This window comes from Carassius carassius, chromosome 28 (assembly GCF_963082965.1).
Source record: "Carassius carassius chromosome 28, fCarCar2.1, whole genome shotgun sequence".
Lineage (NCBI taxonomy): Eukaryota > Metazoa > Chordata > Actinopteri > Cypriniformes > Cyprinidae > Carassius > Carassius carassius.
This window is the reverse complement of record NC_081782.1, coordinates 7473033-7492302: the sequence shown is the minus strand read 5'-3', so window position 1 is coordinate 7492302 and position 19270 is coordinate 7473033. Positions and strand designations below refer to the sequence as shown.

At 36.6% G+C, this 19270-nt stretch overlaps 1 protein-coding gene across 3 annotated transcripts; it reads right to left on the bottom strand.

Moving 5' to 3' along the window:
• Window positions 1-471: 471 nt before the first annotated feature.
• LOC132107834 (probable tRNA methyltransferase 9B) lies at window positions 472-18998 on the bottom strand. 3 transcript variants are annotated; one of them, XM_059514105.1, is made up of 4 exons: window positions 18519-18998; window positions 6677-6960; window positions 6100-6273; window positions 472-2058 (listed from the first exon to the last, which is right to left on the bottom strand). In XM_059514105.1, the coding sequence occupies exons 2-4, from the start codon at window positions 6828-6830 to the stop codon at window positions 1118-1120; spliced, it is 1269 nt and encodes a 422-aa protein (XP_059370088.1). In that variant the 5' UTR covers window positions 6831-6960; window positions 18519-18998; the 3' UTR covers window positions 472-1117. The 3 variants fall into 3 exon arrangements, with proteins under 3 accessions (XP_059370088.1, XP_059370089.1, XP_059370087.1); XM_059514106.1 differs by having other exon boundaries at window positions 6677-6911; XM_059514104.1 differs by having other exon boundaries at window positions 6677-6867; window positions 18519-18997.
• Between the last annotated feature and the right edge of the window lie 272 nt (window positions 18999-19270).

The window sequence follows — 19270 nt, the reverse complement described above, 5'->3', positions numbered from 1 at the left end:
TATGCTTCTGGAGTGGATCCACACTGGAAGGATGAACTTGGAAGGCTTCATCTCACAGATGAAGGTGAACCCTTTCACGCTATTATGCACATATATCATCAAAAAAAATCTAAGCAGTATTTTATGTAATTGACCCTTCAGTGACTTTGTGCATTTACCTGATGTAGAACTTTACCAGAGGGATCTTTATGTTCTTCAGACAGTCATTAAAAGGGGCATTCCTGTGGCTACTGTCATTGGAGGAGGCTATTCCAGAGATATTGATCAACTGGTGCGCAGGCACTCAATAATTCACAGAGCTGCATCAAAGGTGAGGTCACAAAATTCATAATGAAAGTAACATGTATTTCATGAACCTGTTTAAATTAAACATGGACATTATTGGGTGCCTTGTACCAATTTATTCGATATATTTATTCATTTATTCTATATATATTTTTCACTGTGAAGATATGTATTTGCACCAATGGGTCAGATAAAACTAAATAGTGCTTTTATTGTATTTACGTCAAAAATACACATAAAAATGGTTCAAGTTTAAAGGAAAATGAAAGACCTTTGTTGTGACAATTTGACATGGTCAGGTTACACCAATACAAACATAAATCATGTGCAATCAATTAACAAGCTGTCGACTAGATCAAATCTTGTTTAAAAGCTTCAGAGCACAGCACAACAGCTAATACTAACACAACACCTACACAGACAAACTCCTGAAGAGCGTTCAATAAGAAAATGCTAGTTATGTGCTCACATTGTTTGGTTCAGAAAAATGATGTGCTATGCTTTCTTTTTCAGGCAGGCAATGCTTAAGACAGTTAATAGTGATACACCATTAAAATCAGTGCAAGTGAAGTCAATAATTTTCAACTCAAAACTTAAGACATCACAAAGAATGGAGACTAAAGCTCAATTTCGAATTGCACATTTTAAAGTTACGACTTGGACCAACACTGGTCTCGTCAAAGCATCAATACCTTGCTTGTTATTGCCATTGATACTGAACAGCTAATGTTAGCTTAATATTAGCTCTCTGGTCCCAATACTTAAAATCTCCAACTAAAACTTTTAAAGACCTCAAAACGGATATTATTAATGAAAACATTTAAAATGAAACTTAAACCTTCCAGACTTGAACCTTCTCAGCCACTACGCACCAATTGGCGTGATCCAAGTAAGTGTGCAGAACATGGAGCTCATCAACATGGTTTTGGATCAACTGTGTCAGTTCTCCTTCCCTGAATACGTGGTAGTATCTCAGACAAGAGTCCTTCAGCTGTTCGCTGCTATGTCCACTCATCCCATCACTTTCCAGAAGAGACGCTGTGCTTTCCTGCCTCTGCAGGGGCTCTTGTTGGCTCAGTTTACCATCTACCTCCACGTTTCCTTCATGAGTTGACTGATCCCTCTGGTAGGACACCAAGTCAGGCAATGGTACTGCAGAACAATCATGGACGAGCTCCACAGGAACAGTCTCATTTCCATTCCCAGAATTTCTGTTGTCATTTTTATGGACCTGTTCGTTGGGGTCTGAGATGAAGACGTCTTCTTCTAGACTGGTTCTGGAAGAGGATGAAAAGAGGCTGGACATCTGCCTGATGAGACCTCTACTGCTAGTTCGCCGGCTTCTGCTTTCCGATGCTTCGTCGACAGGGGTATGTAAAGAGCTGGAAGAGGAGCGGGACACAGTCAGGCTGGTGAAGTCCAGCACTGAATCCAAAGATCTGGAGAAGAACCAAAGCCTCTGTTGTTTCTGCTGGCCGGGGCTGATCAAGTCTCCTTCATCCACCATGGAGGATATGCTCCTCACTTTTCTGTGCTTGTCGCTGGAAGCGGAGTCATCGCTGACGCTTTGGGCTCCATTGCCTCGCTGTCTGAGGGCGGGAGATAAAGGAGGATTGGGGTTCCAGGGAATGAAGATGTCCTGTTTCTCAAACTTGCGCCTCTTCTGCTCCATGGCCCAAACATAAATCATGATCCGCCCTCCCACACGCAGGGTGCGTGCCATCTCTTTTATTGCTCGGACACGCCGTTCTTTGGTGGACATGTGGTGGATGACTAAGCAATTGAAAGAAATTGTATTCATTGGTCATTGATATATCTCCGAATGATTTCAAGGAATAGTTTCAACCCAGAATTAATTATTTTATTCGCCTAACGCAGTACCATAAAACCCCTACTTGTGTCATGTATCCAATAAATTTTATTATAAATATGCATCATTTAGTCAACTTTAAAGATATATATTTATGGCCACCTTTTAATAATGTAATTTAATGTATCATATAGTTGATGTATTTACAAATTAGAGAATCATTAGTTATTATTAGTTTGTTGACTTTACCTTATTAATAAAGCATTCATTATTATTAATATTAATAATTACCTTAATATACATTTTATATTATTTATTTTATAAATCTATATTTGATATAGTCAATATTGTCTCAATTCAATAATGTCCCAAATCAATACTGTTGATTGTTATTATTAAATTAAAAAATAAAATAAAAACATTTTAATCAAGTAAAATATAGTATTCTTAATGTTTTTCATATGCAAATAATATATTCAAATATTACTTATAATTAAAAAATTATACTGATTCAGTGAGTCTATATCCAACAACAATACTGCTGATTACTATTATTATTCATAATAATAATAATTTAACAATAATAGTAAAACAATAGCAACAATCATTTTAAATTAAAAACTAAAATATGCATTGCACACTAAAAACATTTCAATCAAACAAAATATAGTACACACACACACACACACACACACACACACACACATATACATACATATATATATATATATATATATATATTAGGGGTGTAACGGTACGCAAAAATCACGGTTCGGTACGTACCTCGGTTTTAAAGTCACGGTTCAGTTCATTTTCGTTACAGTAAGGGAAAGAAATGCAAACATTAAACTGCAGGTTGTTTATTACAATAAACTTTTTTTCAACGATTTGTTTACCTGCTCAGATTTCACGCAACTGACACACAGCAGAAACGCCACGCTCACACCACGCAGCCAGTGTGTCAGCCAGGAAGTCTCCACGTTCAACGCAAATCCCGCCCTGCAGCTGATTCTAAGGCCGGTGACACACTGGCTGCGTGGCGTGAGCGTGGCGTTTCTGCTGTTTGTTAGTTGCGTGACACCTGCTTCGCGTTTTCTGTGTCTTTACACACCAGAATCGTGCCTAACGTGGCGCTGACGCGCTGCTGCTACTGTAGGTGACAAAGCGGGAGACCGCCGAGGCGCCGACAGACCAGGCTCTTGTCTTCACTACAACAATATCTATACTTCATGTTGAGCATAAATATAAAGCCTACTGATAAAGGACACCGTCAACAGTATTGACGCTGTTTGAAATGGGCAATATGCCAGTGTGTCACCGGCCTAAGGTTTTCAAAAGGCATCACGCGAGTGTGAACATCACTACAACTAGGAAAAAAACGATTGTAATTCAAACGCAGCTCCCGTCGGCATTTAAACAGACCTTTGCTCTTAATTCCGATCGGTCCAACGCTATAACGAAATCTGAGCAGGTCTCAAAACTGAAACTGTTCATGCTGCACTTTACACTTTGGAAAAGTTATAAATATTTTTTAAATATGAGCAGGCCTACAAGCTGGGATTGTTAATGCTGCACTGTAATCATAGTTATTTATTTATATTTTTCATTATATTTTATTATGATATTGGTTTGAGACAGAGTATTTTATTTAGTGGAGAACTTTGCAGCAGTATTTTATTTCTTATTCTTTTTTTTTATTTTATATATATTTTATTAAAAAGTATTTAAAAAAAAGTGTAAACAAATTGTTAAAAAAAGTTTATAGTAATAAACAACCTGCAGTTTAATGTTTGCATTTCTTTCCCTTACTGTACTGAAAATGAACCGAACCGTGACTTTAAAACCGAGGTACGTACTGAACCGTGATTTTTGCGTACCGTTACAACCCTAATATATATATATATATATATATAAAATATACTGTTTCTGTGAGTCAATGTTGTCTCTATTCAATGTCCCACATGAATACTGTTGATTGTTATTATTATTCCCCAATAATAATAATAATAATAAAACAATAGCAAAAATAATTTTAAATTAGAAACTAAAATAAAAAATGAGTGAGAGAGATAATTGTTTTTCGATGAAGAAATAAAATTAAATATTTTTTATTTTTGGTGAACCATCCTTTCAGAAAAGACAGTGTCCCTGTGTAGGACAAATCTCTGAAGAATAAAAAACCAAAATCAATGTAGACAGCCCAGCTCATAGCGGTGGGCTGTTTCCTGCATTTAGTGGGGGCTTTCAGAGTGTTTAAACCATTATGAGACTCTGATATCATCAATGGGCACATTAATCTTCTCTCTGAGGATTCACGAGGGGTTGCCAGGTGACCCAGCTGTACCGCCTGACAACAAATACTCCCAGGCCTCTTCCAAGAAGCACTAATCTCCTGTAGCCTAGAAACACCTCTTGTTTCCTCCACCTCATAAAGCCTAAATAAACCTATATATCCGCTCCATTTCAAGTTAATGGCAGCACTATCAGCTGATTGAAATTAAATGGTTTGATCATGGAAATACTAGTGTTCATGTGGGTGTATGACATTTTGAATTGTGCTCCTATGAATGGACATCCTCATAGATCATTATGCTAATGATCTCATGTCAGAGCCTATCCGCACTGCATGTTCCTTTTAAAGCAACATGACCTTTTACTGTTCCAATACATTCTGCACTAAAATAAAACATGAATGTGCATAAAAGGAAATAAAAATCTTTGAAATTAATTTACATGTGAAATAATTTTGACTAGTTTCATGACTATTATGGATGGGAATTAAGACCCATTTTAAAAGAAAGAAATATGAAATAGAAAGCTTTTCAAGTGTGAATAGTTCTTGCTGGTTGCACGCAGTTACAAAATGCATAACTAGTGTGGACCATTCACAAACAAATGTGCTCTGTCGAGGTTGAATCATTCTAATGACTCACTGAATCAATCAGAACAGTTCTACACTTATTCACTGAACTAAAAGTCATTTGTATAACTAATAAACTGCTTCTTCAAAAGTACTGAAAGAATCAATAATGGAACCATTAATGAACTGACTCATTAAGAGGAATCTGCATCAGAACCAGAATGTATTTGAATGTCAGGGTTATTACAGTTAACTAAATCTATTTCCATTACTTGAAATAAAATAAACGTTAAATGAAATAAAATAAAATATAAACAAAATATATATATTTTTTTTCATTGTAAAGTAGCATTTCCAATATTCATTAAGTTTAACTTAATGTTCTAAAATAACAAACTGAAAATGTATAAAGACTATATAGACATTCAATAGGGGTGCACAATAAATATCGGCCGATAATTAATGCGCATCTCATCAGTAAAGCCGGTTCTCTAATCAGTGGTAAATTCCATCAGGTGAGTGATTTCACCTACAGCAGCTGTTACTACACAGAGCTGTTGTTAACTGACAAGTTGCGCAAATCCACGTTCATTATCAGTGATGAATGGCACCTGATGGCTTTACTGACGAGATGCGCTTTAATTATCGGCGATATTTGTCATGCACCCCTAACATTTAAAAAATAAGATGTTTGTCTATGCATTACCTGCTAAAAATGTTAATTATATGAATTAAATGTATTTAGTCGAGATATGTACTATATATGTGCTTTCTCTCTTTTATTTATGCATTTTTTAAGTCTAATTAATTTTTTAATTAATAATAAAATGATTGGATTGTAGGAAGTACAGAATTAATTTGTCTCAGTATTTTTTACTATGATGATTATTAATCAAAAACCAACTGACCTGAAGTTTTAAAACAATTATATAATAACCTTTTAAATATATAAAATGATATATTATATAATAATATATAATACATGTTTTGAGCTTTTTTATTATTATTATTACTACTGAAAGAGTCATTAATATTAAAAGAATCATTAATGTAATATTTAAATTCCTGAATCATTAAATGAATGTAAATGAGAATCAGAATGAATCCATCCAAATGTTTTAGGGTATTTATTTTGCTGCATTACCTGCAATGGAGAGCACTGCATCAAAACAGCCATCTCTGTAGGGTAAACGCAGGCCATCGCAAAGCTGCACCTCGTGACCTCGACCCCACGCAGAGTCCACCAACGGCCGACACACGTCACAGCCCAACTTAAAGATATCATCATTGATGTGCAGATATTTGCCATTGCCACATCCTGCAATAATTAAAAAAGTAATCAGTGCATGTCATAAAAATGGATCATTAGCATAAAATTGTTTTTCCCGAATGGATGATTCACTGGGTTGTTTTTCCAGTGTCGTACAGTAATAACGTTGGTGCCCATTCATCCTTATTAAACTTTAATATGAATAATTGCATTTCCTTTCAAACAGCGGTGCAGTAAATCCAGTCTGCTAAGTCTGTATGTGATAACGGGCCATTAAGTTTTTGCAGGCAAAAGAATAAAGACAAGATTACATGCATTTATTTTCATCCGTAGGATACAAAGATTGTTTACAAAGAAAGCGTGACTTTGACACTAGTAAAAGCATATTGATCTGTTCTGAGAGTTTTATTTCTCACATAAGAGACATTAAAGACAGAACGCAAACCCTTACCGACATCCGCCACGATGCTGCCGGGCTCCTGCTCTAGCAGAAACTGTTTGACCTTGGGCCAAGCTTTGTAGCGGCTGTCGTTGAAGTAGGGTGCGATCCTCTCGTACACGCTGTGAACATGGTCTCTCTCCAGCTGGCTGGCAGCCTCGTCCATGCTGTTCTCTATTAAACCCCACAGAGCATCTTCACCACTTCAGCCAGACAGAGAGGGAGGAGGAGAGATGTGAAATGAGACCTAAAGATTGAGTCGCCCACTGCTTAATGCTTCAGTTTCACAGCCATTTCTAAAAAAATGAATTCAATACGACATTTTGATCCATACAGCAGTACGAGTATTTGGACATTCATAATTTTGGCTCTGTATGCCACCAGAGTAGAAGTAAAATTAAACAATCAAGATGAAATTGAAGTGCAGACTTTAAGATTTAATTCAAGGGGATGAGCAAAAATATAACAAAATGCTTGGGAATTACAACCATTTTTACAGTCTCCCCATTTTTAAGAGCTCAAATTTAATTGGACAAATAAATATAATTATAAATAAAATGTTCATTTTTTATATGTTGTTGAGAATCCTTTGCATGCAATGACTGCCTTAAGTCTGGAATTAATGGACATCACCAGAGACTGGGTTTCCTCCTTTGTGATGCTTTGCCAGGGCTTTACTGCAGCTGACTTCAGTTTGTGGGTCTTTCTGCCTTTAGTTTTGTCTTCAGCAAGTGAAATGCATGCTCAATCAGATTGAGATCAGGAGATTAACTTGGCCATTACAGAATATTCCTATTTTTTACCTACAAAAACTCCTGGGTTGCTTTTGCTGTAAGTTTTTGGTCATTGTCCATTGTACTATAAAGAACTGTCCAATCAACTTTGCTGCATTTGACTGAATCTGTGCAGACAGTATATCCCTGTACACTTCTGTCACTAAACACCAGTAATCCAGAGCCACTGAAAGCCATGCACGCTCATGGCCATCACACCGCTCCACAGTGTTTCACAGATGATGTTGTATGTTTTGGATAAAGAGCAGTTCCAAGCCTTCTCCATAGTTTTTTCTTCCTCTCATTCTGGTAATGATTGATCTTAACTTCAGCCATCCAAAGAACACTTTTCCAGAAGTGATTTGGCGTTTGTAGATGTTTTTTGCAAAGTCTAATCTGACCTTGTTTGCACCTTGTGGTGAACCCTCTGTATTTGCTCTACTCAAGTCTTCTCTTGATTGTAGACTTTGACAGTGACACATCTACCTCCTGGAGAGTGTTCTTCACTGGGCTGGATGTTGTGAAAGGGTTTTTCTTTGGAGAGGAGAGGATTCTCTGATCATCCACCACTGTTGTCCTCTGTGGACCTCCAGGCCTTTTTATGTTGCTGAGTGTGATCTTTTTTTCTCAGAATTTACCAAACTGTTGATTTGGCCACTCTTGATGTTACTGCTATCTCTCTAATGGATTTATTTTGTTTTTCGAAGCCTAACAATTGTCTGTTTCACTTAAATGGAGAGCTTCTTTGACCACATGATGTGGATTCACAGCAACAGCTTCCAAATGTAAATGACAGGAAGAATCAACTCCAGACCTTTTGCTTGCTTAAATGAGGCAGAAATAATGAACGTATAGCCCACATCTGTCCATGAAATTGCTTTTGGGTCAACTGTGCAATTACTTATGGTATTTGAAAATGGGGGGAGGTATATATTAAAGAGCTGTAATTCCTTACCCTTTCCTCCGATTTTGATGAACATACCCTCAAATTAGTGTGTACTTTAAGCTATATTCATTATATAACTGTTAATTGAAGACATTTTGGTCAAAGGCTAAAATAACAAAAATTGTGCCTTTGTCCAAATATATATGGACCTGACTGTAACTGGGTTAATAACATGAAAACTGTCAAGAATTGTTACATTACAAAACAACTAACTCCAACTCCCCTAAAAGTTGTATTTTACCATTTTCGAATCCATTCAGCCGATCTCCAGGTCTGGCGGTAGCACTTTTATCTTAGCTTAGCATAGATCATGGAATCTGATTAGACCGTTAGCATCTCACTCAAATTACCAAAGAGTTTCAATATTTTTCCTATTTAAAACTTACATTTCATACAGTTGAATGTTGATATATATATGATGCAGGGCAACAAATCCATAAATGCAGTTATGCCATAAAAATCATGATATAGTATGAGTATATCCAAAGTCCTTTTAGGCAAGTCGTGCCACTCAGCCGCCATCTTGGCAATGCCTCCGGACAGCTATTTCAGACTAACAAGACCAGGCTCCTACCTAAATGAATGGGCAGAGAGTCAGAACTGCACTTTCACTGGTCACCGGGACAGAAAAACTACATGTATAGAAACAGCAGTAAAATATAATAAAAATGTTGATGACTTTGTTCCAAAATAAGGTTTAAAATGCCTTTTTCCCCACAGGTTATACTTTTACTATGCATGCGCAAGGGTTCATCAACTGTGCGTATACGTCAGTGGAACCAGACGATATGCTTAAATGTTTCCCCACTTGACTGTTAAAAGCAGATGATTGGCTTTCCAGCGGGAGGGGCGGGACATGTGCATACAACCGCCATCTTTGCCATTACGGGTTTTCCTTATATAGTGGTATTGAGGATTGAGGAAGTGACATGTCTCTTATAAATTGTCTCTGGTATATCATATGATAAACGATATCACATGAGCGTCGAGAGCAGAGTGCTGTTTGGCCCAAATATCACAAGTTAAAATTAGATTTTATACAGCAGTTTAATAAATAAGAAAATCATTTAAATACAATATTGTCTGTTTTTGCTCAATTTTGCCAACAAAAATATTACCTATAATGCCACAGATTTGTTGTGCATCTCCAAACAACACATTAGTTTTTAGTTTCTGAATGAATCTGCGTTTTGAACATTCATGTAAACCAATGATTTAAGAGACTGTTCATAAAGTGAGCCGTTTACTGAATTCCTGAATGAATCGGCCGTTTAAACAAATCCAGTGAATTAATGACTCGTAAAGGAATTTAAGGCCACCTGCTGGCAGATTTAGTTTCTTATTTAAAAGGGAGAAAAAACTTTAAAGGGATAGTTCAACCCCAAAATTTTAATTATGTCATTTACGAAGGTATTTTGAAGACTGTTGGTAACAAAGCTGTATTGGTTACCAATGACTTCCATTGCATGAACGAAAACATTATCTTTCTTTTATGTTCCATAGTTTATGTTAGGCCGTTGTAGCCTAAATGTTTATGTGTTATAAATTTTACGTTGAATGAAATAAAATATTTTGTTCTAAAGCTACTATTTGGAATGTCTACTTAAATAGGTCATCGGAATGCCAATTTTCCACAGTTTGATATATAATTCTTTAGGGTCTTAACAAACTTTGGTTAAAAATTCTCAATAGTAGTGTAAACCAACACCCTTTTTACCATACCCAAAACAGCTCTGTTTACAGCAAGCTGTTTTTTTTGTTTGTTTGCATGTTCCTTTAAATGCAAATGAGCTCTACTAACCCCGCCCCTCTCTACTGATCTACTCTCTGAGAGACTGTAAACCTTAGCCGCATTCATTGTGAAACTTGCTAACTAACACATTATTAGGAAAGGCGATTTACAAAGATTCTTAAAAAAAAAAACTATACTCACTTCTTCTGTAGGTGAAGCTGGTTCACGAATGATTCACACGATAGACACGTTTAGGCAGATCAGGGGCGCATTCCCTTCAAAAATGTCAGATGTCAGCAGTAAATGACGATTGCTATGTTCATTAGTGCCCAACCCATATGGGTTTTTTGGGGTCGATACTGATATTAGGGAGTAAAAAAAAGGCAGATAGAGATATATCCGCGACAGGCTCATATCGGCCGATAATATAGGCAAAAAAATATATCAGTCAAACTCTAATGTTCATTACTACATTCAATAACAAAAAAAGTGTAAAAGTGAAGTGAAACAACATGTAAAAGTGAATATTACATCCGATGGATGAACCTTTATTTATATTTTCTCATTTAACACAAAAATAGCTTTAAATAATCATTATGGAGGTATTTTCACATCCAAATGTAATGGTGATCTGAAATTCAAATGTAATGTAATCTAAATAAATAAAAATGTACATGCTTATCACCATGCAAAACATACATTTACATAATATCACCATGCAACAATTACATTAATAATACTATATGCAATCTCAAGGAAACTAATTGCATATATTCACAATGAGAACTAAATGACTGGCTAAAGCTGAAGTGTTTCTGATTAACTCTTTGTTCGCTACCTTTCCAGGTAAAATCATTTAGTACATTATTGCTCTTCTGCCACTTCACTGTGGCAGCACAGACAGATGAGGTTGTACGCCTCCTCACAGCTGCGCATCACTTACCAGATGTCCAGTACAACAGCATCATGCTTCACAATCAACACGACTGTTCATCATTTCCCACTTTCAAACACACTATATCTTCCTCAACAGGGTTGTCTCAAACAAAGCTTTGAAGCAGAAACAGTCAGATATTTCTGTGCTTGTTTCACTGCAGACTGCAGCCCAAGCAGCATAATTCAAATGCAGAGTGGACGGCGCTTTTCAAACTGTGCTGCCACCTCTGATCTGTTTTCAAAGCCTCAGCTGTCATATAACTGCTACTCTTGAAACTAAATGGATCAGCTTTACAGGTTTTACATTATTTATCTATTTATTGTCAAGTATGTGACCTATAACACCAGATGAATTTAAAAAAGGTGTTGCATTCAGCTGTAAAACTAGATTAATTGCCTTTCAGCTGGTTGAGTTGTTGCGAATCCGAAGTTACGGATCAATAAGAGAACATTTCAAAGCAAATCCACATTTGATGGTGATCTGCTCTCCTGCATTTCAAATGACACATTTGGTCAATAACCTCATGGTCCGGCCAGCAAATCGATGAGACTTTCGTGTTGGCTGCCAGAAGGGTTTGGACAAGCCGGCAAAGTACAAACGCAATACGATGACCATTTTATCCTATTTTCACTATTACTAAATAAATAACCAAAATCCATAAACAGTGGTTTTGGACTGTATAACAAAGCCATTGTGAATAAGCAATTGACCTTCTGGGATATTTCAGTGAAAACAAGATTATCTTGTTATTTCATAATGCCTCAGTGGTTTGGAAATGTAGTCTGCGGACTGTTACTGTATGTAAAAACAGAATGCCCTTCAGCTGAATCATGTTGCCCTTAAGGGGAAACTCCACAGCTGAATCACAGATGAGCCATAAGAGACAACACAGCAGCATGTGGGCTGGACGTAAGTGTGCGACTTGACAGAAGGTGTGTGATGTGCAAGCCAAAATAAAAGAAAATTTCAAGGCAAGAAGATGGTTGTTTTTGGTAGCATCTTGTACAATAGATCTTCTCTAAATCAAAACTGCTTCTGTAATGCACTTGGTTCATTGGAATGGTTCATTGGTGTAAATTATCACAATTAAAAACGTAGGGATGTACCGATATCGATACTGGTATAGGTATCGGGCCCGATACTGAGCTCCTGTACTTATACTTGTACTCGTACTAATACCAACATTTTTTTTTACTAGTGGGTGCAGAACATTATAGTTAATTTTTTGGAATTTATGCAAAAATTCTTCATTCGGTAGACTACCAGCAGGGCAGGGGAGTAACAAAATACATGTAACGGTGTTACGTATTTAAAATACAAAATATGAGTAAATGTATTTCGTTATAATTACATTTTAAATAAGGGGTAATCCGATTACAGTTACATCCGAAAAGTATTTTAGATTACCAAAGTGATTACTTTTAATGTCATTTCTTAAATGAATATTTAAGTAAACAGTGTGGGAATTTTAACCAATACGGCAACTGATTCTCCTTTAGGAAAAAAAAAAAAAACCTGCGTGCAGCTGCAGCAGCCTGTTCATTTAGCAACTCCTAGGGAGAGTTTATACATGCTCATCATCATGAGACAAAAATTTTCCTAGAATTTCCTAGAATTAAGTAAACAAATCAATACGAATCATGCATTAAATAAAAGTGTATAAAATCAAACGATAGCTTTATGTGCTTTACAGATGAACTTGAAATCTTTATTCATTCGAAATGTTCAATTATAGATCATCTTTGGCTAGGTAATGAAAGTTCATGATCCGATTTGTGAACAGATTATTCTTTTGAGTCAATCTTTTAAAATAATTTATTTTGTTTAACGAAACCATTGCGGAAACCAATTGTTCACACAGATCTGAGGTGCAGGGCTCGCAAAATCGCTATCTTGAATAGTGATGTAAAATTCCTAACTTGATTTGCATTGTTCACTCGCTTGTAGAGGTACAACGTATCGTAGTTTGCACTTGTTTCTAAGTCTTTTGCCGATTTAAACAGCCAAGCGTTCTAAACCATTCGCACGCATTCAGAGCTTGCGCGCTCTCATTCAATGCAATCACTGAAAGCAGCGTTTCAGACAATGCACTTACACAGAATTGATTCCTCTTTCGCGTATCCTTGCTTCGGAATGAACACATACATTGTTTATATATATTGTCTCTGCAAGTATTCTCGTAAACCCATTTGGTTATGTCTTTGGTTAAGTCTCCTGTGCATTATTACATTGAATCCGTGCATTCAGTCTTAAAAGGGCAACAGCCTTTAACCCTCTCAAGGCAGGCGTTGCTGATTTGCAACAGTTAAAAACTAAAAACCTTATTACTCCAGATACATATTTTATGTATCTGGAGTACTAAAAACTTTACTAAAGGTTACTAAAATTACTAAGTTACTAAAACTTAATTTGAGCCTGAGAGGGTTAAATACCTGCTGTTCCAGTAGTGGCACCTGCTGTCAGATAGTGACATTTGCGTCTCAATCACAAAGCTAAAATCGGACCATTCTGTTTTTGCTTTCAAATGTTTTAATTATAAAATCCAAATAACATGTATTTAGCATATTTATTTGGATAGTAATTCAAATGGTTTCCTCTGATTTAAAATAGAGCACAGACAAAGCCTTTGTTTATATGAAGAGATTTCTTTTATTTGTATAATTTTTAATTTAATTTAGGATTTGAATTTGAAATGGTAAGAAAATTGTGTGGTGTATTCTGCATTGTGAATTTTATCACATCGTGAGTTTATTGAATCATTACATCCCGATATGCTAGTAGTTTTTGCTGATCATGCTGATTTGTCCACAGTAAAGGTCAGCCGATGTTTTTTTTTTTGTTTTGTTTAGTTTTTTGGGCTAGTTAAATTAATTTTGGGCTATCAAAACCTGAAGAATACCAGTAAAACTATAAAAATTTGGGACCACAAAATTATTCAGACCGAGTCTGGGAAAAAACTGAAGTTCAGGTTTGCATGAAGCTGGATGAACGCATGCCCAGGAGACTAAAGACAGTCATTAAGGCTAAGGGTTGCCCGACTAAGTGTTGATACTAGTTGTGTAAATACTGTCATACTAATAGCTATCTGAAATGGTTTTTGTTTGATTGTAATCCATTACATACCTTTCTATCAAAGTTATCTAACATTATCAAGCTAAATTTGTTCTGACACAGTTTATCTCTGAGTTCTTGTCATATTATATTACCATCTTTTAAACTATAGTGAATAAACTGTGATAATGTTGAAGTTGTCTGAATAAATTTAGGTTTGAATGTATCTATTTAACAAATGAAGTTAACCAGCTAACATTATACATACTCTTTTGGTTTCTGTACCCAATATAATTTTTTTTTTACATATGCAATAAAAATATCGGTATTGGTACTCAGTATCGACAAGTACCAAAAATAAAATATCGTATCGGGTGAGTAATGGAAAAAGTGATATCGGTGCATCCCTAAAAAAAGGAGCGAAAGAAATGTAGACTTACATCACTTGTTTACTAATGGATCCTCTTCAGTGAATGGGTGCAATGAGAGTCCAAACAGCTGATGAAAACTTTTGTAATAAACAAATTCATCATTAAGATGTTTTTAACTTCACTTCACAGGTCTGTGGATCATTGTGATGTTTTTAATCTGACGGCTCCCATTCACTACAGAGGATCCATTGTAAGTAATGCATGGCTAAATTTGTTCCGATGAAGAAAAACACATCTGCATCTTGGATGGCCTGTGAGTAGGTATATTTTCAGCAAATTTTATTTTTTGGGTGAACTATTCCTTCAAAAAAAGACAACCCGGAGCTATGTGTGCTTTGTATGATTATTTTAGTAAACTTCATGTCATTTTTTTATTATTGCTCACCACCCAATCAATTCCAGAATGATAATGTCAAATCATGCAAAGTTTTTCTAAGGGTATGTTTACACAAGAATGATTGTGGTAAAAACTGAAAGGTTTTTCCTTGCGTTTTTAAAAATTTCACGTTCAGAAAACAACGATCCCTGTTCTCACAAATCCGTGAAAATAACTGTGCTGAGAGTGAGTAATTAATAACAGAGTTTACATTTTTTGGGTGAATGATCCCTGTAAGGAAGTAAATTGGGGTGCAAATAAAATTAAAATAATAATAAAAAATAAAACAATCCACAAACAAGGGGCACAAGAAATATCTTTTGATTTTGGCCAGTAAACAACTACTAGAAACCATGAAGAACACCCTAGCAACCACACTGCAACATTACAAGTCATTGTGGTGATCAGTTTGGCATAGATAAACGTCTCATATTTTCTACAGAGAAAAGATAGCCTTTGGTTATTATGGTCATTTGAGGTCATAAAATATTAAAACGTGCCCTTTTGGAAATGAAATACAATAATAAATAACTGCAAGGACTGCATTCGCAATATATCCTCACCACTATTGTTTCCAAGAAGTCATTTTAGACTTGTGCTGACTCTCTGACCTTGAAAGTCTTGTCAACATGCAAGCAATATTAAAGGTCATTAAGGCCACACTGCATCAAATAAAGAGATAGTTGACAGCAACTGCTTGGTGTCGCTCCAACACACCTTTAGAAAATATCAAACCTCTGTCAAAGCAAAGCCATGACTTTCTGGAGGCCTTCCATTAGGAGCATTATGATTTCATCTCCCTTGGGACCCTGCAGTTGACCCTGTTCGGCTGAGAACTCTGAGGGTCCCTCATTAAGAGACTATTTTAAGATCACACCTGCTGAGAGAAGGATGGGAGAGAAGCGCTACGGCGTCATCACCTCACACAGCCCTGACGAGACTCAGATTGCATCCAACTGTCCCTTCAATTCATTAAAATGCTTAACTCGACAGGCATTATGTAACCAGCTGCAAGCTGGATGTTGGGAGAATACTGAACAGCAACATCTAAATTTAGAAACAAGCAATACCCGCCAGACCACTATTCTCTTACAGAGAAACAGCAGCTCTGACTCAGTTCCAAATGGAAACGTGGAATAAATGATAAAGACTTTCATTGTTTAGTCATTTATCTGTTGACATACTTACTACTCCATGCAAGTTTCCCATAACTGATTTAGCAGATTTAACTTAAATTGCTTTTTTCTAAGCACTGCTTATTAAATAAGTACTTGATAGTATGCAGCAGTGTATGTGTGTGTGTGTGTGTGTGTGTGTGTGTGTGAGTACTGAGTAAATGCTTATGTACAGTATATACACAAGCAGAGAGACACGCATTATTACAAATAAATAAATAAAAAATATATATAGGCTATGAACAATATAAAATATAGATTTTTAATACATAGCCTACTTAAATATTTTTTGAAAACAAGCACACATTTTTACATATATAACATGCATGCAGCTTAAAACTGGTTTATATGCATATATAATTGGCTGTGTGTGTTTTGTTATATAAATGTATGTGACTGGTGCACAACATACAACACGTGTGCTCAAATGTATATGATCTCAGTCGCTTAAAGGTTTTTTTTAAATTAAAAAACGCTTTAGAAAATTGAGTCAGCCGCGTACCAAAACAAACTTGTAGCCAATCAGAAGTAAGGGGCAAGTCTACTCATGATGTGGAGAAGAGAGCGCTCAGTGCACAGGATGGACATTAGCCGTGCCGAGCGACAACAGAAAGATAGAGATGACAGATAAAAAACAATAGAGGAAAATGTCTGTGGAACGAAAGAAGGCTTAGGATAAGGCAAGAAGTAGGACCCATGTACATTTCTGATCAGATTTTCACTACTGGAGTAGGGTGGCTATATGTGCCGTTCATATGGGACACGTCCCAGTCAGGATTTTAATATTGACTAAAACATCTAAAGTGAAAGTGAAAGTGACGTGACATTCAGCCAAGTATGGTGACCCATACTCAGAATTTGTGCTCTGCATTTAACCCATCCGAAAATGCACACACACAGAGCAGTGAACACACACACACACACTGTGAGCACACACCCGGAGCAGTGGGCAGCCATTTATGCTGCGGCGCCCGGGGAGCAGTCGGGGGTTCGATGCCTTGCTCAAGGGCACCTAAGTCGTGGTATTGAAGGTGGAGAGAGAACCTTCAATCTAGAATCTAGAGCAGTTTGACCAATAACATGCAGATATTGTACATAATGGACATAATATGGAGCTATCTGCTCTGCTCTCTATAGCTCTCATGAATGTCACAACAATCGACCTGCACACAGTGCAAACAGCCAAAACCTGGATATTTTAGGCAGTATTAAAATCCTGCCATTGATGTGTCCCATATGATGGTGCATGTGGCCACCCTATCTCAATAGGTGAGTAACATTGTTTTTACTTTGTTTCACAGAACTAATGTATGCTGGCCTTTGCTTGAATATGCTCAACAATCGTATTGTTGTTCCCTTTAGCTATGATAAAGACACAAAACAGCTGATTCAATTAGAAACGAAACAAGTGAATGGACCGTTGAATCACTGGCTCACTTGATTCGTTCAAAAACAGATTTATTCAAGGAATGAAACACATGTTGTATAAAATGATTAGCATGTGCTGATATACACAAAAGTAGACATACATTGCTTGTTCAATTAATATAAAACCAAAAACTTTTTTTTTCTTTCATTGCTTGAATAAAAGGCATTCTAACTGCACTCGAATGAGTTTCATCGCGCAGTGAATGTTTTTTTTTTTTTTGCAAAGTCGGATACATACTCGATGAGCAGTTCTCCTGTCGTCTCTCAGTCCCTCACAGACTAGAGCACAATGACATTATGACAGGGGAATGTCCTTAAATTCTAATCAAGGAAAAATCACATTCTGTTGTCTTATTTTTAAAGAACTTCAAAAGTTGCGCTTGAACCATTTCGCGCGAAAAATGTCAAACTTGCTCCAGCTTGTGTGCAGCTTGTTGCATTACTGAGTTTTGATTGGCCAATAACATTTATATAGTTCGTGAATTATCATAAGCAGATAATTTTAACATTTAAATTGCATGATACATTTTACATAATAACCAACATTATCAATCTAAAGGGGATGGTTAGGGGAGATGGTGGTTTCACAGAAGGGATGCTTTCAGTCACCCCCTCAATTCGAGCCCTGCTTTTGGGGTAAGGGCGTGTTTGTTTTGGTGATTTTGAATATTAATATTGGCTACAAGAAATCACCCCACCTTTAAATAACAGGAAATACTTATACACTCATTCATTTTTCTCAGGAAACATTGCACTATGAAAGACAAGATCCTGCTGATCCTTGATGTTGATGTATAAAGTTTAGAACGCCAACAGAAAGCTTCTTCAGGGATGTAATCTTCATTAAATGAACATGCATTTCACACACTAGCGATTCTGTTTATCTTCACGGAGAACTGTCACGCGATGCGATCCAAATCAATGCATTTCCAATTGAAAGTTGTATCTCTTATTTGTATGCAACACAATAATTAGGGTCGTATACATCATCTGAATCAAACCTACCTCTCTCAAGCTTGCAGTCGCAGGGACATCAAATCCAACGGGAGGCTGTTTCTTTAATTCGCGATATAACATTAATGTAAAAAGTAAAAGACCTTGATAAAATATCGACACCCCACACTGACTGTGTGCAACAGACCGGCTCAGGATGCTCACCGTGGATGTGTTAATAAATACATGCTCACTACGCTCGACCCCTAGTCTGGAGTGATGTCCGATTCGCGAAAGAATAATTCTTTTGAACCGGATCTTTTTTTGTGATTCAGTCGAACAGATTCGCAAATGATTCATCTCTTAAATGAAAGTTCCCGGTTTTTCTCCAGAGTATGGATAACTGGCGCCTTAAACGCAAGCAGATTGGAAAAACACTTTACAAACGGCATTAGACTGGTTGAATAATATAAGCTAATTATTAAACTTAACCGTGTTAAATAAACTGTAAATGGCACTTGTGAGACTTACGGGAACACTGTGATGAATCACAGTTCAACAAACCGTCCAAACGAATCGACTCGCTTAAATGAAACTGATATCCCTATGTAACTAGACGGATGAGTGAATTTAATGAGCGCAGGGAACACAGGCTAGTGTGCGGCGTAACGTCCGCCACTCCGATTGGTCAGCACAGTCACGTGATCCCAATACAATAAACACGCTACTTGAGACGCATGGCAAACGATTGAGGCTAAGCAGGATTTCCATTGACTTAAGGATGATTCATACTTTTACTACAGCGTGTTATACGAGACAAAAGA